The sequence below is a fragment of the Scyliorhinus canicula genome, chromosome 9 (assembly GCF_902713615.1).
Source record: "Scyliorhinus canicula chromosome 9, sScyCan1.1, whole genome shotgun sequence".
NCBI classification, from domain to species: domain Eukaryota; kingdom Metazoa; phylum Chordata; class Chondrichthyes; order Carcharhiniformes; family Scyliorhinidae; genus Scyliorhinus; species Scyliorhinus canicula.
Genome location: NC_052154.1, coordinates 188,124,815 through 188,145,901, shown reverse-complemented (window position 1 = coordinate 188,145,901; position 21,087 = coordinate 188,124,815). Strand labels below are relative to the sequence as shown.

The following is a 21,087-nucleotide window of genomic DNA, read 5'->3' as shown; positions in this document are numbered from 1 at the left end:
CTGCACCGGCGCTTGGAAAGAGCACCCTACTTAAGCCACACCTCTACCCTATCCCTGTAACCCAGTAACCCCACCTATCCTTTTTTGGACACTAAGGGCAATTTAGCATGGACAATCCACCTAAGCTGTATATTTTTGGAAACCGGAGCATCCGGAAGAAGAGCATGCAGACGTGGGGAGAACGTGCAGACAGTGACCCAAGCTGGGGATCGAACCTGAGACCCTGGAGCTGTGAACCACAGAGCTAACCATTGTGCCACCAAGGCCATTTGGCCTATCGAGTTTGCATCGAGTCATTCCCCCATCCTATCCCTGTAACCCAGTAAACCCCATCTAACCTGCACATATTTGGACACTGAAGCACAATGTAGCTTGGCGGTTTCACCTAACATGCACACCTTTGGACTGTGGGAGGAAAGCAGAGCACCCGGAGGAAACCCACGCAGATACGGGGGAAAGTGCAAACTCCTCACGGCCAGAATTGAACCTGGTCCCTGCCGCTCTGAGGCAGCAGTGTTAGCCACTGTGCCACTGCCCCTCCCCCTCACCCCCCCCCCCTCTTCCCCCCCCCCCCCCTCAATACTTATTGTAGCTATAATTCTAATCAAGAAAAAAACATCATGGACAATTTCGACATCCCAAATAGGCCAGTGATTTGTCCAAAAGAACTCAGAAAATAACTTGGTTCAAATAAATGAAAAGGAGACAATATAAATACAGGATACAATTCTAAATGGGGTGTACGACCTTGGTGTAAAAATGTATAAATCAGTGACGGTGGTAGGACAGGGTTAGAGAGAAGTTAATAAAGCTGGCAGCATTCTGGGCTTTATCAATAAGGCCATGGCATACAAAAGCAAGCAGGTCATGCTAAACCTGTACAAACACTGGTTTGGCCTCAACTGGAGTACTGGGTCCAATCTGGGCACCACATTTCAGCAACAATTGGAGAGGGTGCAGAAAAGATTCAAAAGAATAGTTCTCGAATGAGGAGCTTCAGTTGTATTGATAGATTGGAGAAGATTGGACTATTTTCTTCGGAGAAGAGAGAATTTGAGAGGAATTTGATAGAGGTATGCAGAATCATGAAGGATCTGGACACCGGGGGAAATTGGTCCCATTGGTTGAACGTTCACGAGCCAGAGGGCACAGATTTAGCAATTGGCAAAGGAAGCAATGGCGACATGGGGGGGGGACCTTTTTTATGCAGCGATTGGTTCATGTATGGAGTGCACTGCCTGACAGTGTGGGGGAGGCAGGTTCATTCACGTCCTCAAGGGGGGATTAGATTACTATCTGAACAGGAGTAATGGGAAGGCTATGGGGAGAAGGCACTGGGGGAAATTATTTTTCGGAGTGCCAGCACAGACATCATGGCCTCCTTCTGTGCTGTAATCATTCTTTGATTCAATGGACCCATGAAATTAAGTCATATAATGTCAGTACTGAATGTAATTTATACTCATAGCAATGTTGTGTATTGAGGAAGTCTTTAATTGGATCAAATGTCCATAACAACTGTATCTATTGATTGATATTATTAAGCTTGCTGTGTGAATGTGGAATTCACAGGGTACATGCATAGTCTTACTCTACTTTTGAAATATCTCCCTTTTATGTTATCTCTGTCAGTATATTGTGTGCAAAAGCACTTTGATAATTTTAAAGTGGAACCATTTGGGCTAATGACGAAGTCACACTATTTTAAATCAGTGGAGCTATGCTACATTTATTACTGCTTATGCAACAAACCCATGAATATTCTTAATGTTGACTTGATTCTGTTGTGATGTCTCATTTGCGAGATCCTTCCTGATTGTGCTATTTCCTCTTTCACAAAACCCTACCAGGCTTTGAAAACTGATGAAGCAGTTGCTAAAGAAGATGTGCAGAAGCTTCTGGAGATCAGCCAGAAACAGAAGTGAGTTTCTGTTTATTCCGTCTTTCGCTATTGAGTTATTCTGTTACTAACACAGTTGAACATTGCTGAAAAAGGGGGTATGCTGTCAAGCTGTTGGTCTTGCACTCATCAGGCAAGGTTTGCAAGAATACCAATTGTTTTCAATATCGATTTTACAATTGGTATTCTTGCGGATCTGTCCTGATAAGTGCAAGATGAAAAGCTTCGACAGCCTGTTTTTTTTCAGCAATACTCCAGTTCTGTACTCTCAAGTATGTTGATGTATCTATATTTAATAATAATGTCACCTTTGATGTTGTGTGGACATGTGTTCGAAGAATATTTTAACACATATTCTAAAGTCAAGATGTAACTCTCTTGGAACTTAATTCGCCACCAAAAGTTTTAATACGGGTCTTAAATGACCACAAAATGCTGTTTCTCTTGACCATGTTGACTATATCATACACACTTGCCTCTTAAGATGAAATCTGAAAAGTTATTCAATAAGTTATGCTTCACACCAACAAGGTTTCAGATTGAATCCTGATTGACTATGTTTATACAGAATCCCTACAGTGCAGATGGAGGCCCTTAGGCCCATCAAAGCGACACCGACCCTCTGAAAGAGCATCCTGCCTAGGCCTACCCCCGACCCCATCCCCATGACCCCACCTAACCTTACCATCTTCGAACACTAGGCGGGTAAATTTAGCATGGCCAATCCACTTAATGCGCTCAATTTTGGACTGTGGGAATAAACCGGAGCACCCGGAGGAAACCCACGCAGACACGGGGAAAAAGCGCAAACTGCACACAGAGAATCACTCGAGATCGGGATTGAACCTGCCGCTTGAACCTGTGAGGCAGCAGTGCTAACCACTCTGCTACCGTGCTGCCCTTTCATATTATGGAAGAAACCAACTGTCGTAACAGGAATAAAAGGAATATTGGTTCAGATCAGATTGATCTCTCATTCCTTCCCTAAGTGGTATAAATATTTTGAGGAAAGATAGCAAACATTACAAGCTAATTACATTCAGGGCTTAAATGTTTTCACCACACTCGACACATTTGCCTTGAGGCCACTTTTTATGAAGTGGAGATGCCGGCGTTGGACTGGGGTGAGCACAGTAAGAAGTCTTACAACACCAGGTTAAAGTCCAACAGGTTTGTTTTAAACACGAGCTTTCGGAGCGCAGCTCCTTCCTCAGGTGACTGGAGAGGTATGTCCAGTCACCTGAGGAAGGAGTGGTGCTCTGAAAGCTCGTGTTTGAAACAAACCTGTTGGACTTTAACCTGGTGTTGTAAGACTTCTTACTTTTTATGAAGTTATTTTTTTTGATCTCAGGTTCACAGTCTCAAGCTGGTGGGTGTAAACAGCTTGTGACTCTTAAACGATATCCAATGAGCCATACTTTAAAACATAAATAATTGTCAGGGTCATTAAAAGGTGATGTTTGGTCTTGCGCACGCATCCAAAAGTTCTGTACATTTGGACAGATAATGAAATCTAAATCATATCAATGTATTATTAGGAAACCAAACACTTGTGCTGGAAATTCCCTCTGGAGTTTTCCCACTCTTCAGCTGTAGCATTGGGCTGATAGAGGCAGGTAGTGGGAACTGGGAAATGTCCTGGCTTGGTGTGTCCACATCAGGGGGGGATAAACATCTGCAAAGGCAGGATATTCATGGTAGGGGGTTGGGAGGTAACTGGAGTCTGCATCCCCTTTGGAAACCTTGTGGAGGCAGCCACATGGGCTGCTGAGTACAGAGAGAGGCTGGTAGCCGGGCAAGTCTCAGAGCTCTCGGACTTTGTTCCAGTTATGATAAAAGCAGTAAGGCCCTCCAGCCCCCATCTTTCGCACTCCTACACATTCCCCTTGGCCTATCCATGCTACGTCATGGCCCTGTACCCACCCCAAATTGCCCCTCACTCTTGCCAGACCATCCTGTACCCCTCCACCAACCCCCGATGGCCCTTTATACCATGTAATCACAGAACTGCGTGAAGAAGGAGGCAGGTTAGGTGGATTGGCCATGCTAAATTGCCCTTACTGTCCAGAAAATGTTAAGTGGGGGTTACTGGGATACGGGAATAGGGTAGATACGTGGGTTTCAGTAGAGTGCTCTTTGCAAGGGTCGGTGCAGACTCGATGGGCCGAATGGCCACCTTCTGCACTGTAAATTCTGTAGTTCTATGATTCTATGATTCTGTGACCCAACCTTTGCCCAACGGGTCATTCCTTTAAAGCCCTCGGTCCAGGGCAGGGTAGTGGTGGGGTGGGGGGGGGGGGTCTAGCGCCAGGAGAGGGTGCGCCCCAAGATATTTACTCCGATGCCATAAATTTCCTGAGCCCCTCGCTCTACACTTTCCTGGGATGGCAAAATTTGTATGGCTTATAGTACATTCGGAGAAGGTTTTGGCAGTTGTTACTTCTGGGTGGCTGCACTGTTAATGCCGATTAATAGACGGTCTCGCAGCAGTTCCTGCAGGGTAGTACCATATTCGCAAAACTCGGCAATCTTGCGCATCCTGCACTCACCCGGGGTACTCTCCGAGGTGTTAAAAGGATACCGCTGTATGATAATGGATGGAATTGGGTTAAAGTGCTGCCAGTAACTAGTTAGTTGAAGGGTTGCATGTCGGTCGCTGCTGGGTAGGTAAGGCTGATCACTCAGAAACTATGCATACCACAAGCAGTTTGCAAAATGACCGCCTGCTGATCATTCGCCGTGATATTGTTTGCCCAGAAAAAGTAGCACATTCGCTCCGCATACCAATTCCAGTCTTCAAAACTGGCACCAGAGACATCTAAGCATCCGAACAGAGGCATAAGGAAAAGAAAATTCCAAGCTGTACCAGAATTCAGAGAAAATTCAAGCGATCATATGGTCTACTCCTGCCCTGTGTCTTATGTTCTTCAGATAGTGTAGCAGCATCGATAGCTATCCAGTTTGACCCTCGTCGCCAGTTTTATAAGGCCACGAAGGAGTCCCCACCGAGTAGTTCAAAGATACATAGTTTATTTACAATAACTATTATGTACGTCACACGGTCAATCCCAACTGGACCTTCCTTGCTGGTGTCTAACTGGCTGGCTTTGTGTACCCTACAGCTATACCACTGCACATTAATTGGAGATTCCCCACCCCCATAACGGGGAGCTTGTATTCTGCAAGGGTCAAGGGGAAGTTTATTGTTCCCACCCCGTAAGATATTTGTGGGTTATAACATCTATGGAACTGAAACTGCCCAGAACCCTTTCGTGGACTCACCAAAGCTCTCTACAGTTGAAGCAAAACCTCTTTGTACTTCAGTCCTTTTCTAATAAATGTCAACCTGCCATTTGTCTTGTTAATTGCTTGATGTAACTAAATGTTAGCTTTCTGTTTTCCTTGTATGAGTACATCTAACCCTCTCTGAATATCAATGTTATTTATAAGTTTCACACCTTTCAAAAAATATTCTGCTTTTCTATTCTTGCAACCAATGTTCTTACTTATTCTTACAACCAAACCTCATGCCTCCCCGCATTCTAATCCATCTGTTATCTTGTTGCCCTCTCACTAACCCCGGCATGGTGACGCAGTGGGTAGCACTGCTGCCTCACAGCGCTAGGGACGCTGGTTCAATTACAGCCTGGGGTGGTGTTATGACCGGCCCGAATGTGCATGGCGCTAGTTGCCTTCTCCACGTTGGCCCCGAAGCAACATGGCGGAGAGCTACAGGGGCACGGAACGGAGTACAATAGGCCCCCACCAGGAGAAGCCAGCCTGCCGATCGGTAGGCCCCAATCGCAGGCCATGCCACGGTGGAGGCCACACTTGAAGTCAGTTCCCCCCACCAGGCCACCTCACGCAGGATGAACGCCGAGGTCCCGCGGGGTAGGACCACACGTGAACGGCAGTGGCTGGACTCGGCCTATCTCGGTGGCCACTCAGCCCAACGCGTGCAGAGAATAACCGGGGTGGGCCGCGTAAAGAGGCCCCTGACCGCCACCACGCCGGGGCCAATGGCGCCGATTCTCCGGTGACCGGAGAATCGGCGGACCGGCGCCGGGGCGGCGTTGTGTGAATCGCGCCCCGGCCGATTCATCGATCCGACCCGGGGTCGGATAATCCCGCCCTATGTCTCTTTACCTAAGTGATTAATATGAATCATAAGTAGCTGAGAACATAGAACATACAGTGCAGAAGGAGGCCATTTGGCCCATTGAGTCTGCACCGACCCACTTAAGCCCTCATTTCCACCCTATCCCCGTCACCCAATAACCCCTCCTAACCTTTTTTGGTCACTAAGGGCAATTTATCATGGCCAATCCACCTAACCTGCACGTCTTTGGACCATGAGAGGAAACCGGAGCACCCGGAGGAAACCCACGCAGACACAGGGAGAACGTGCTGACTCCGCACAGACAGTGACCCAGCGGGAAAACAAACCTGGGACCCTGGTGCTGTGAAGCCACAGTGCTGTCCATTTGTGCTACCGTGCTGCCCAAAATGGTATTACAACTTTTAGGTGGCCCATAAACTGCTTCCCACTAGAATTACTGACTCTTGCTATTTTAAGCTCTGCTCCTGACAATTCTCATTCCTAATCTTCTGAGCCAAGATCCTTTCTCATGACAGTCTTCAAGTCATCAGGGTTACTACTCCTTTAACATAAGAACGAGGAGCAGAAGTCGGCCATCTGGCCCCTCCAGCCTGCTCCGCCATTCAATAAGATCACGGCTGATCTTTTTGTGGGACTGAGCTCCATTTACCCACCCTCTCACCGTAACATTGTAACTTTACTGTTCAAAAATCTATCCACCTTTGCCTTAAAAACAGTTATCGAGGTCGCCTCAACTGCTTCACTGGGCAGGGAATTCCACAGACTCGCAACCCTTTGGGTGAAGAAGTTCCTCCTCGACTCAGTCCTAAATCTGGTCCCCCTTATTTTGAGGCTATGCCACCTAGTTCTAGTTCCACCCGCCAGTGGGAACAACATCCCTGCTTCTATCCCACCTATTCCCTTCAGAATTTTGTGTGTTTTTATTCAAGCCCCCCCCCCCTTCATTCTTCTAAATTCCAATGAGTATAGTCCCAGAATACACACTCTCCTCATAAAATAATCCTCTCAACTTTGGAATCAACCGAGTGAATCTCCCCTGCACCCCCTCCAGTGCCAGTACATCCTTTCGCAAGTAAGGAGACCAAAACTGTACACAGTACAGGTGTGTCCTCATCAGCATCCTACACAGCTGCAGCATAACCTCCCTGCTTTTAAACTTCACTCCTCTGGCAGTGGAGGACAAAGTTCCATTTGCCGCCTTAATTACCTGCTGCACCTTTGTTTCTCCTCTTCATAGATGAGTAGCCCTTTACACCATGAGGCCTTCTTAATGACACTTTCAAACAAGAAGCGATGAGATGAACCTCTCATGTTACAGGAAAATGCCAAGCAAAAGTGGAACAATTAGTGTCAGAGGAAGTTTGAAATGATGAATTGTGCGGCAACATTCTTCCAAGTACATGAGCTGAACTGATTCGGCTACGGAGGTGAGCATTTGATGCTCAGCGTTGCCTTGTTGAATTCAGGAAGCTGAAAGATTCTCCAATTGAAAGCTGAGAATTAATGTCCTTTTACGAGCGACATGGCTTAGTCAATTGGAACATGTTCAGAGAATGAATGACACCAACTTGTTTGATGTGTGTGAAATGCTACTTGAAGGAGGAAATCAAGTAGTATGTGTTGCCTGGGTTGAGAGACGCTAATGGTACATTTACATTACAAGATTAATGTCAGCGCGTGGTGTAAACCTGGAGTCAAGCCACTGGATGACTGGTGTAATCTCATCCTGAAGTATATTAATCAATGAGTTGACTGAATACATTAACTGTTCCTCTTCGTGTTTAGCTTCTGGCGTGATTAGATTCCGCACGTGTCACCCAGATGGGCACAAGGAAGGCTCGAGAGCGACGCTTATGAACATTAATTTCTGCTGGTCCTTTTCACTGTAGTGAACCAGCCAAATTAAAACATGCCACCTGGATTAATGCCACTCATGTGTGCTCTTGGCCTAGACTGCCTCGGCCACGAGAGTCTGCTGCTTCTGCACTGGTTAAGATGAACACATTTGGCATGGTACTTTCAGCTAGCCCGTGGGTCGACGCATGCCATTCTTGCAATGCCTGAGGGTTATTACTGATGTGGGAAAGCTTACAGAAACCAAATCAAATATATTACAAAATTCATTATACACAGGCAGGGAATCATTAACGATCTCGGTACCTGCAGTGCCAAAATGTTTCCAGTGTGTTTTCTTCATTATTTTGTGTCTGCTCCAATCTGGCTCTCTCCCTTCTCTCCCCAGCTGAGGTGGAGGCACGCTGCTCAGCTTACTGACCCGTGCATGACAGGATTGGCAGTAGGCGACTGGTTACCTGAGGCCCGGAGGGTCACTGCATGCCGAGGGATGAATCCTCCTCGGTCTTGGTGGCAACTTGGGGCGATGGAGTCGCTGGCAGAAGTGTTGAAGATCTCCTATTGACACCAGAAGTCCTCTGAGAGGAGTGCCCACAAACAGAAGGCAGCCACCTCCTCCCCCCTGGCAAGGCACAATCGCACCCCCCTTCAGTCCTGACAAGGCTGAGGGCCTGCAGTGGAGACTCCAACCGCCTCATCACCCCCCTCGCCTCGGTACTATTCCCTTGAGCTGAACAGCAAGGTGATTGGCATGCAGGTCTGTGCACACCTACGGCATCTACTTGCTGGACGTAGCTCTCCAGGAAATTTGCCAGTCTCGCATAGAGACGGACACATGAACAACGAAAAGGGGGATTATCGCACTCACGTCTTGGATAACCACCCCCCCCAACTGGGGCACAGATCCCCTCTGGAAGCTATGTCAGGTCCTCACACAGCTCACACCAGACTTCCAACATCTGTTACTTCAGCTTGTGAAACATTACAGAGGCCTATCACCAGCCCGGGACACAACATTGGGCTTTGGACAGTCCTCCGAGTGGCAGTGGCCTTGGCTGGCACAGACTCATGCAGCTGGGCAACAGCCTGATTGGTGCTTGCACCAGCTTGTCAGCGTGAACCTACTCGTTAGAGCACACCCACTGAGGTGAATGTATCACCGCTGGTGGGGAGTGTGAGGGAATGTTGTGGCACTGCAACCCCCGCACTCCCCCCACCCCCCCAAACCCCCCCCCCCCCACCCCCCAAAATCTCCTCCACATCATAAGTGAATGAATGTTCTCCGGAGATAATAGGTCTCCATTTCTATGGTTGACCTGTGAGGGAAAACAGAATAAAAGAATGAAGAAAGATTACTTCTCCAACCATCCCTCCCCCTCCTCTCAACCTCCTGCAGACAGGGGCCCACAGAGTCACCTGCACATCTTACAATGGAGGACACGTGACCACCATCCTGCATGCTTGCCTGAGGCTTCCCTCATGACCAGTAATGGGGCAACCCGCCCTCCTGCGACTGACCTAGAGTCTATGTCTGCAGTGGAACAACTGCCATGGTGCCCTGCCAGCTCTACAGTCTCCTCTCTATAGTCATCAGAATGGTGGTGGTCAGGACTCCACCATTAGCCTGTGCCTTCCTTGCCTTTGGGTTCTCTTCTCCAGTGGGAATACGGAAGGGCAGTGTTGATTAATGGCTCCTCTGAAGCAAACACACTGCTCAATCAACGTGCACTTGCTGCTCCATTTGCGACTAATCGCATACATACATCATTGGGTCAATATGTAGTGACCTTGCGGAAGTGCCAGGTTACATGTCCGTTGATAGACCTAGAGCCATTCCTTTCCAAATAATTTCTGTCGCCTCCATTTGTAGTCACAAATCTCTGGAATATTCTCCCTACCCAACATCTGCTCCCTCACAAATATTCAGTTGCTGATCTCTAAGGAACGTGGGGTGTGTGGTACTCAGCCTGGTAGCAAGGCAAAGTTCATTGGCTTGTCCTACTGAAGTCAGCTTCATCAGATAATGCCAAGGCTGTCGACCTTCTCTGTGACCACTGCCAAGCTTTGCGCTAGTCAAGGAGAAGCTTTGCGCAAGTCAAGGAGACACAGCCGGAGTGAGACACATCCAGAGTGGGAATTTGGAACTTGGTAATTTGGTGCAGTGAGGTAATTCACTGCAGAGTGGGAGAAGGTGCTTTTTCCCTACTGTTTTGTTCTCTCTCTTTCTTCTGGCCTGCAACTCAACTTTTAATCTGCAGGGAGAGAACCAGAGAGCACCTGAGAACTTGGATTAGTACTTGGAACTATGATGTTGTTGCCATTACAGAGACCTGGTTGAGGGAAGGACAGGATTGGCAGCTAAACGTTCCAGGATTTAGATGTTTCAGGCGGGAGAGAGGGGGATGTAGAAGGGGCTGGAGGAGTTGCACTACTGGTGAGGGAGAATATCACAGCTGTTCTGTGGGAGGACACCTCAGAGGGCAGTGTGGCTATATGGGTAGAGATCAGGAATAAGAAGGGTGCAGTCACAATGTTGGGGGTTTGCTACAGGCCTCCCAACAGCCAGCGGGAGATAGAGGAGCAGATAGGTAGACAGATTTTAGAAAAGAGCAAAAACAACAGGGTTGTTGTGATGGGAGACTTCAACTTCCCCAATATTGACTGGGACTCACTTAGTGCTAGGGGCTTAGATGGAGCAGAGTTTGTAAGGAGCATCCAGGAAGGCTTCTTAAAACAATATGTAGACAGTCCAACTAGGGAAGGGGCTGTACTGGATCTGGTATTGGAGAATGAGTCCGGCCAGGTTTCAGTAGGGGAGCATTTCAGGAACAGTGACCACAATTCAGTAAGTTTTGAAGTGCTGGTGGACAAGGATAAGAGTGGTCCTAGGGTGAATGTGCTGAATTTTGGGAAGGCTAATTATAACAATATTACGCGGGAACTGAAGAACCTAGATTGGGGGCTGATGTTTGAGGGTAAATCAACATCTGACATATGGGAGGCTTTCAAGTGTCAGTTGAAAGGAATTCAGGACCAGCATGTACCTGTGAGGAAGAAGGATAAATACAGCAAATTTCAGGAACCTTGGATAACGAGAGATATTGTTGGCCTCGTCAAAAATAAAAAGGAGGCATTTGTCAGGGCTAGAAGGCTGGGAACAGGCGAAGCCTGTGTGGAATATAAGGAAAGTAGGAAGGAACTTAAGCAAGGAGTCAGAAGGGCTAGAAGGGGTCACGAAACGTCATTGGCAAATCGGGTTAATGAAAATTCCAAGGCTTTCTACACGTACATCAAAAGCAAGAGGGTAGCCAGGGAAAGGGTTGGCCCACTGAAGGACAGGGGAGGGAATCTATGTGTGGAGCCAGAGGAAATGGGCGAGGTACTAAATGAATACTTTGCATCAGTATTCACCAAAGAGAAGGAATTGGTGGATGTTGAGTCTGGAGAAGGGTGTGTAGATAGCCTGGGTCACATTGAGATCCAAAAAGACGAGGTGTTGGGCGTCTTGAAAAATATTAAGGTAGATAAGCCCCAGGGCCTGATGGGATCTACCCCAGAATACTGAAGAAGGCTAGAGAGGAAATTGCTGAGGCCTTGACAAAAATCTTTGGATCCTCACTGTCTTCAGGTGATGTCCCGGAAGAATGGAGAATAGCCAATGTTGGTCCTTTGTTTAAGAAGGGTAGCAAGGATAATCCAGGGAACTACAGGCCGATGAGCCTTATGTCAGTGGTAGGGAAATTACTGGAGAGAATTCTTCGAGACAGGACCTACTCCCATTTGGAAGCAAATAGACGTATTAGTGAGAGGCTGCATGGTTTTGTGAAGGGGAAGTCGTATCTCACTAACTTGATAGAGTTTTTCGAAGAGGTCACAAAGATGATTGATGCAGGTAGGGCAGTGGATGTTGTCTATATGGACTTCAGTAAGGCCTTGGACAAGGTCCCCCATGGTAAACTGGTACAAAAGGTGAAGTCACATGGGATCAGGGGTGAGCTGGCAAGATGGATACAGAACTGATGAAGTCATAGAAGGCAGAGTAGCAATGGAAGGGTGCCTTTCTAATTGGAGGGCTGTGACTAGTGGTGTTCTGCAGCGATCAGTGCTGGAACCTTTGCTGATCGTAGTATGTATAAATGATTTGGAGGAAAATGTAACTGATGTACGATGCAAGTTTTTTACACAGAGGGTAGCGGGTGCCTGAAACTCGCTGCCGGAGGAGGTGGTGGAAGCAGGGACAATAGTGACGTTTAAGGGGCATCTTGACAAATATATGAATAGGATGGAAATAGAGGGATACGGACCCAGGAAGCATAGAAGATTGTAGTTTAGTCAGGCAGCATGGTCGGCACAGGCTTGGAGGGCCAAAGGGCCTGTTCCTGTGCTGTACTTTTCTTTGTTCTTTGTTCTTTGTCTATGCTTGCTTGCTTAGGCAGGCTGGTCTCCTCCTTCTACCCCTGAGGAAGAGAACCTCCCAGCTTGCCCATGTATCCTGTACAGGAACATGCAAGGAATCATTACTGAGCCACCCATGATCTTCCTTCTGTCATGCCAGCAAGCGCTTTTCCTCTGCCCTTTCTTCCAAAGGTGCTGGAGGATCACCAGTGATGGGGATACTGGTAACAGCGTGGTGATGGGGATACTGGTAACAGCGCAGTGATGGGGATACTGGTAACAGCGCGGTGATGGGGATACTGGTAACAGCGCGGTGATGGGGATACTGGTAACAGCGCAGTGATGGGGATACTGGTAACAGCGCGGTGATGGGGATACTGGTAACAGCGCGGTGGTGGGGATACTGGTAACTCGGTGGTGATGGGGATACTGGTAACAGCGCGGTGATGGGGATACTGGTAACAGCGCGGTGATGGGGATACTGGTAACTGGATGTTGATGGGGACACTGGTAACTGGATAGTGATGGGGATACTGGTAACAGCGCGGTGATGGGGATACTGGTGACTGGATGGTGATGGGGATACTGGCAACAGTGCGGTGATGGGGACACTGGTAACTGGATAGTGATGGGAACACTGATAACTGGATGGTGATGGGAACACTGGTAACTGGGTGGTGATGGGGATACTGGTAACAGCGCGGTGATGGGAACACTGGTAACTGGATGTTGATGGGGACACTGATAACTGGATGGTGATGGGAACACTGGTAACTGGGTGGTGATGGGGACACTGGTAACTGGATGGTGATGGGGACACTGGTGACTGGATGGTGATGGGGACACTGGTAACTGGATGGTGATGGGGACACTGGTAACTGGGTGGTGATGGGAACACTGGTAACTGGGTGGTGATGGGGACACTGGTAACTGGGTGGTGATGGGAACACTGGTAACTGGGTGGTGATGGGAACACTGGTAACTAGATAGTGATGGGGATACTGGTAACTGGATAGTGATGGGAACACTGCTAACTGGATGGTGATGTGGACACTGGTAACTGGATGGTGATGGGGACACTGGTAACTGGATAGTGATGGGGATACTGGTAACAGCGCGGTGATGGGGATACTGGTAACTGGATGTTGATGGGGACACTGGTAACTGGATAGTGATGGGGATACTGGTAACAGCGCGGTGATGGGGATACTGGTGACTGGATGGTGATGGGGATACTGGCAACAGTGCGGTGATGGGGACACTGGTAACTGGATAGTGATGGGAACACTGATAACTGGATGGTGATGGGAACACTGGTAACTGGGTGGTGATGGGGATACTGGTAACAGCGCGGTGATGGGAACACTGGTAACTGGATGTTGATGGGGACACTGATAACTGGATGGTGATGGGAACACTGGTAACTGGGTGGTGATGGGGACACTGGTAACTGGATGGTGATGGGGACACTGGTAACTGGATAGTGATGGGGACACTGGTAACAGCGCGGTGATGGGAACACTGGTAACTGGATGTTGATGGGGACACTGATAACTGGATGGTGATGGGAACACTGGTAACTGGGTGGTGATGGGGACACTGGTAACTGGATGGTGATGGGGACACTGGTGACTGGATGGTGATGGGGACACTGGTAACTGGATGGTGATGGGGACACTGGTAACTGGGTGGTGATGGGAACACTGGTAACTGGGTGGTGATGGGGACACTGGTAACTGGGTGGTGATGGGAACACTGGTAACTGGGTGGTGATGGGAACACTGGTAACTAGATAGTGATGGGGATACTGGTAACTGGATAGTGATGGGAACACTGCTAACTGGATGGTGATGTGGACACTGGTAACTGGATGGTGATGGGGACACTGGTAACTGGATGGTGATGGGGACACTGGTAACTGGGTGGTGATGGGGACACTGGTAACTGGATAGTGATGGGGACACTGGTAACTGGGTGGTGATGGGGACACTGGTAACTGGGTGGTGATGGGAACACTGGTAACTGGGTGGTGATGGGAACACTGGTAACTAGATAGTGATGGGGACACTGATAACTGGGTGGTGATGGGGACACGTGACTGGATAGTGATGGGAACACTGGTAACTGGATGGTGATGGGGACACTGGTAACTGGATGGTGATGGGAACACTGGTGACTGGATAGTGATGGGGACACTGGTAACTGGGTACTGATGGGAACACTGGTAACTGGATAGTGATGGGAACACTGGTGACTGGATGGTGATGGGGACACTGGTAACTGGATGGTGATGGGAACACTGGTAACTGGATAGTGATGGGGACACTGGTAACTGGATGGTGATGGGAACACTGGTAACTGGATAGTGATGGGAACACTGGTAACTGGATAGTGATGGGAACACTGGTAACTGGATGGTGATGGGAACACTGGTAACTGGATGGTGATGGGAACACTGGTAACTGGATGGTGATGGGAACACTGGTAACTGGATAGTGATGGGGACACTGGTAACTGGATAGTGATGGGAACACTGGTAACTGGATGGTGATGGGAACACTGGTAACTGGATAGTGATGGGAACACTGGTAACTGGATAGTGATGGGGACACTGGTAACTGGATGGTGATGGGGACACTGGTAACTGGATGGTGATGGGAACACTGGTAACTGGATGGTGATGGGAACACTGGTAACTGGATAGTGATGGGAACACTGGTAACTGGATGGTGATGGGAACACTGGTAACTGGATAGTGATGGGGACACTGGTAACTGGATGGTGATGGGAACACTGGTAACTGGATGGTGATGGGGACACTGGTGACTGGATAGTGATGGGAACACTGGTAACTGGATAGTGATGGGAACACTGGTAACTGGATGGTGATGGGAACACTGGTAACTGGATGGTGATGGGGACACGTGACTGGATAGTGATGGGAACACTGGTAACTGGATAGTGATGGGAACACTGGTAACTGGATGGTGATGGGGACACTGGTGACTGGATAGTGATGGGAACACTGATAACTGGATGGTGATGGGAACACTGGTGACTGGAATCCAGCAGGCCAGACTCCTGAGAGAATGGTTGCTGGATGGATTGCTAAAATAAACTATTTCACATCAGAGCTCAGGTTGCTGGTGGCCCTTTAATTAGGGCGCCAACATCTCCTTCTGCATAAGATGATGATCCAGCTGCCGCTTCCAAGCTCGTCTCCAGCCATTGGATTGTCAGCCGCCCTGACTGCTGTCCGTTGAGTGGAGCAGCAAGATCTCCATGGGAAGGTGTGAAGGCCTTTTGCTGCCCTCGTCTGGTTCCGCCTTCCAATTCTTGCTGGTTCCTCAAAAACCCAGCCGGGGAGAAGCTCCAGGCTCAGCTCGTTCTAGTCGAGAAACTGTCTGGTGAATGGGGAAGCTTCACACACCCGGGGCTTGGTGGGTGCAGTGTTTAGAGAGTGCGGGGAAAAGGTGAACTTGTCTAATACTCAACACTGACAATCTTCCCCTGCTGCAGTTGGACAATGTCCAGGCTCGGCTATGGAAACAAAATGATGGAGGACTTCACTATCTGCCCCATCCAGATCTCCCAATCTGGATCAGTTGGCCCACTTTTAACAGGCAGGCTGCTGTTTGAGCTCTGTCAGACAGAAGCCAGGAATGAGCATTCAGCTGTTTCAGAAAGGAAGAAGCACAGTCACTCATGGATACGTGGATACCATGCATGTGCCGTAAGCCAGGCTGGCGGTGGACCTCCCTAGCCTCAAAGGGGCTATAGCTTTGCACTTCTTTGCTCATGACCAACAGTTTAGGAATGTGAGATGTTCGCAAAATGAATATATAATAGCCACAGCCAGGAAGACGGGCATTTACTTGCCGAATACTTGGTGGACAGTGATGGATGAGGGGAGTAGAAGTCCCTGCAACTCATGACGGTGCACCATTTTATGCTGGGGCAATGCTTTGAACTTTGGGAAATCCTACTATTGCAGCAGAATTCAGGATCTTTCCTTCTCGCAATTGTCCACAGGGCAAGTGACAGTTCCCGTAACAGCCTCCCCGAACAGGCGCCGGAATGTGGCGACTAGGGGCTTTTCACAGTAACTTCATTGAAGCCTACTCGTGACAATAAGCGATTTTCATTTTCATTTCACAAGTGTTTGCTCCAGCAAACAAGTCAGGTTTGCTGTTTGGCAGATGTTATTGATGTCCCTTCCAGCAGCCTGGAAGGTGCCAGAGACTGAAATGTTCAGGGCTGCAGTGACTTTTATGACGACTTGTATTTGTTCTGGAGTCTGGCTGCCGGTCACTTGCGACAGGCTAGTCTGACACTAACACGCCCATGAAAGTGTAATTTCTGTTTCAGGATATTGTGTGTAGTTTCGTAGGTCTCGTGAAGAGTTTCTGAGTCTTGTATAGTTTAACAGTGAGTGTTTATTTACCATTTGTAATGATATAAATATATTGGGTGCAAGGTCTAAGCTAAGAGCTGTCTCCATGCTTGCTTCCACACATGTCTCTGTCCAGTACAAGGCTGACCTCTGGACTCGGAACATGCATTCCTTTACAATATACTATGGCCGCTACTGTACCCAGTCCCAGGTTAACCCCTGCAATGTCAGACCCTTGGACTAGAGTTTCCGTTATCAATGCTCTGCTGACAACTGCAGGTATGTCTGTTTGCCCTGGATACTCGGTCGGGAAATTAAGCGAGTTTACGACCTGTCCCCTTCTGGTGCTTTGGGATTTGCCCAGTGTCCTTCCATTCACCCTCCTGGTTTGTCTCCAAGGAGCCACGTCAAATCATATTTACAGAGGGTGAGGCAGAGAGCCGAAATGATCAGGCCAAAATCCTTGCCACAATCTCCGCCACACGTGGAATGGCAAAGATTCAAATCAAGTCACGTTTAGCAGCAAAAGACAACTACCTGCACCATTCTTGGACTTTAGATCGCTTTAAATAGCTGTGCATTCATTGGCAGCCTGCCTCCTGAGAATGCATCGTACTCGGGACATTGGCAAGAACTGGCAACTCCTAATGAAAGCAGTGCAAAAGTCATATTGAATTCTGCATGGTATCACGTCACTTAAATATGATTTTGAACCCCTGCCTGTTTCCAAGCACTCGGAAGTATCAAACTTTGAGTACCTGTCGTTGTCGTTGTGAATGTGATGTGATCCGAGATAATGGTGCCTACCCAGTCCACTGCCCCATTGTAACGATATGTAGGAAAGTGGAATTGAAGCAGAAGATTCGCATTATTCTACTGAACAAATGGAGCAAGTTTGAGGGACTGCATAGGCTTCTCTTGTTCTCGTTTCTTGCATTTATCAACTCTGTCTGCAGGGAGACCAGGTTCGATTGCTTTTGGAGTTAACAAAGGCATTTCATTGGCCATATATGCGTCAGTAGATTTATGAAGCACACTTTTTTTTAAAAGTTTAAACTTCCCTTCAAAATTTTGAATGGATGAGGAAAGCTACCAAGGCAGGATTTTTCAGACACGCTCGCTGCAGAACCAAAAATTCCTGCCCGGTTTAACGGACATTTTGCTTTTCCACTGAATTTTCCATCCCGCCCACAACATTCCCATGGTGCCTGGGACCCAGCAGACATCCGCCCAAGTTCGCATCAGTTCACCAAACGCAACACAAGCTGTTATTAAAATATTCATGATAGCCGGAATACTGTCTGTGGCCAAGTGTTATCAAATATCGTAACTCCTTTTGACTTGTCTTTTGTCCTATCTATGTTCACACTTGTTGCAGCTGACAGAGCCAGCCTCACAGTATTAAAATGGACTAAGTGATTTGTTTTATTCCTGCAACATATAAATACATTGACTGAACATGAAGTTGATACATCAATTAAATACAAGGCTGCTAATTTGCACATAAGTCATCCACCAAAACTCCCAGAAGAACGATAAGGACATTTTCCTGGATTTGTGCCTAGACACACAGGATCACCTGGAGGAATTGAATATGGGAAAATCAGGCCTCTGAAGGATCTGCCCGAGTTTTCAACATTCAATACACTCAAGTACTCCACTACAATTAGGCAGAAGTCCAGGAAAATGTCCTCTAAAATTTTCTATACAAACAGATTGCATTCATTTGTATGTTCTGCCTGCTTTCTTCTTCAGAGATCCTTAGAGGTTTACAACACAGAATTAAAACCGCCAACCTTGCATCTTGTCACTGTTCAGTTATTCTCTGTTTGATTGCGTGAGTCTGTCAACAATTGATGCTCACTGTGCTTGTTTAGTTAAGCCTGGGTATAGGCTCAGAGAAAAGTAAACCAACTTGAGAGGTTACTGGATAGCTGGGAACTACAGCTGGAAAACCAGAGCTTCAAGCATGGAGCAGACATTCAAAAGCACTGAATAAAACCTGTTGCTCGCGTAGAAGCAAGTATCGTCTTTGCATAGTTCTGTGACATGAAATATACAACGACCTCGGCACCAGCTCTTTTTTCAAGCAACCCAGAACAAATCCTATTTCCCTCCTCTCTTGTCAGGTTCATTCATTTTTCTGGCATTCTAGGTTTGGTGACTTTTCTTTATTTTTTGCTTTCATTGTGGACACTATGCCTTGTCCTTATTTTCAAACCCTTGTCCAGCTTATCGTCAATGTATCTTTTCAGCCTTCTGCAGCTCCACATTCCAGTACAGTGCACCATCCTTCCTTTACCCCATTATCAATGACCCCCCGTATCAGAAATTATTTGACTCAATCTGCCTGCAGTCATCGCAGTGCGCATTCCTTTGAATCCTGAATCCCCAAAGAAAAGGATGGCAGAAAACCAGTATATTGCAGGACATGTGAGACACGCGTGCGTTTTTAAGAACTTGTTTCGAACTGTCGCCTGAAATGGTTAAAACAGAAAAATGTTCAGTATGCAAAAAACGTAACTCCTAAGATTCTTCAGATAGTATTTCGAGACATCAGTTCTTTCTTTTTAATCAGAGATGAAATGAAATCCCTGCAGGAAACCCTTCAAAAGCAGATCAATGAAGCTGCATTGAAAGCAGAGAAACAGCAGGCTGGGGTAAGCTGTGTCAGACATAACGCTTCTCTTCATTTTGCGCCTCTCTGGCGCCAAAAGTGTAAGAAATACTGCTCTTCATACTAATAAAACAACTTTGTTTGTTCTATGCAGCGCTGTAGTTTCTGGTGCGCTGTAACTTAATATTGCAGATCTGTTGCCATTACAGATCAACTTCTTGAAGGCCGAGGTGGAAAGGAAGACCAAACTGATAAAAGATTTACAGCAAGAGGTAAGATTTTGTTTCCCTGTGTTTGGCTTCCTGAGGGTGCAAGGATAAACCCGAGGAAAAGGAAGAAAGCTTGACACAATACTCTTTACAACACTACGACTAAGTGCTGAATCTCAACTCGGCTGCCTCACTGCGATTGAATGGTGATGCAATTTATTGTGTCTTGCCCGGACTTTCCCTACTTTAAAAAAAAAAAAATCTTTATTGTCACAAGTAGGCTTACATTAACACTGTAATGAAGTTACTGTGAAAAGCCCTAGTCGCCACACTCTGGTGCCTGTTTGGGTACACACAGAGAGAATTCAGAATGTCCAATTCACCTAACAAGCACGTCTTCCGGGACTGTTGTGCAAGATTTGAAACCCAATGAGTATTGTTAAGCTATATCATATGGGATTTAATTTGTGAGAAGCTACATTCTAAGGGCAGCATAGTAGCACAGTGGTTAGCACTGTGGCTTCACAGCGCCAGGGTCCCAGGTTCGATTACCCACTGGGTCACTGTCTTTGCGGAGTCTGCATGTTCTCCCCGTGTCTGCGTGGGTTTCCTCCGGGTGCTCCGGTTTCCTCCCACAGTCCAAAGACGGGCAGGTTAAGTGCATTGGCCATGCTAAATTGCCCTTAGTGTCCAAAAAAAGGGTTAGATGGGGTTATTGGGTCACGGGGATATGGTGGACGTGAGAGCTTAAGTGGGGCGGTGCAGACTCAATGGGCCGAATTGCCTTCTTCTTCACTGTGTGTTCTATGCATTTTTTCCATCCATGTGACATTTTCATTATAAATGTTACTTTAATTTTTACAAATTCTGGTTGTTGACAGATGAAAAGTAAAGGGTGGCACAGTGGTTAGCACTGCTGCCTCACAGTGCCAGGGACTGGGTTTAATTCTCGCCTCGGGTGGCTGTCTGTGTGGAGTTTGCACATTAATGATCATAGTAATAATCGCTTATTGTCACAAGTAGGCTTCAATGCAGTTACTGTGAAAAGCACCTTGGCCACATGCCGGCGCCTGTTCGGGGAGGCCGGTACGGGAATTGAACCCGCACTGCTGGGCTTGTTCTGCATTACAAGTCAGCTGTTTAGCCCACTGTGCTAAACCAGCACCTCATTCTCCCCATGTCTGCATAGTTTCCTCCAGGTGCTCCGGTTTCCTCCCACAGTCCAAAGTTATGCAGGTTAGGTGGATAGGCCATGCTAAATTACCCCTTAGTGTCCAAACGTTAAGTGGGGTTACTGGGTTACGGGGATGGGGTGGGGGTGTGGTTCTCGGAAGGGTGCGCTTTCAGAGGGTCAGTGCAGACCCGATGGGCCAAATAGCCTCATTCAGCACCGGATTTCTACGGTTTTGTGATGTTCCGTTCTGAAGGAGTTTGATTTCACACTTGATGCCTCGTTCATTTAACATCAGTCTGCTGTTTGGGCTTGGGTAGTTTAGATTATTGTGAACTTCAACCATTACAGACTGTACAGAAAAATAATAAGAATTTTTTTTTTAGATTACAACCTATGATATATATTTAATCTATCTATATATGTGT

At 47.4% G+C, this 21,087-nt stretch overlaps 1 protein-coding gene across 5 annotated transcripts in view; it reads left to right on the top strand.

Annotated features, from left to right (window-relative positions):
- The window catches only part of luzp2 (leucine zipper protein 2), a 373,042-nt gene that overhangs the window by 179,200 nt on the left and 172,755 nt on the right, over window positions 1-21,087 (top strand). For all 5 annotated transcript variants that reach the window (XM_038808327.1, XM_038808328.1, XM_038808326.1 and 2 more), the window contains exons 3-5: window positions 1,851-1,921; window positions 19,241-19,322; window positions 19,489-19,551. In XM_038808327.1, coding sequence (XP_038664255.1) covers window positions 1,851-1,921; window positions 19,241-19,322; window positions 19,489-19,551 — 216 coding nt within the window. The remainder of the gene's footprint in view (window positions 1-1,850; window positions 1,922-19,240; window positions 19,323-19,488; window positions 19,552-21,087) is intronic.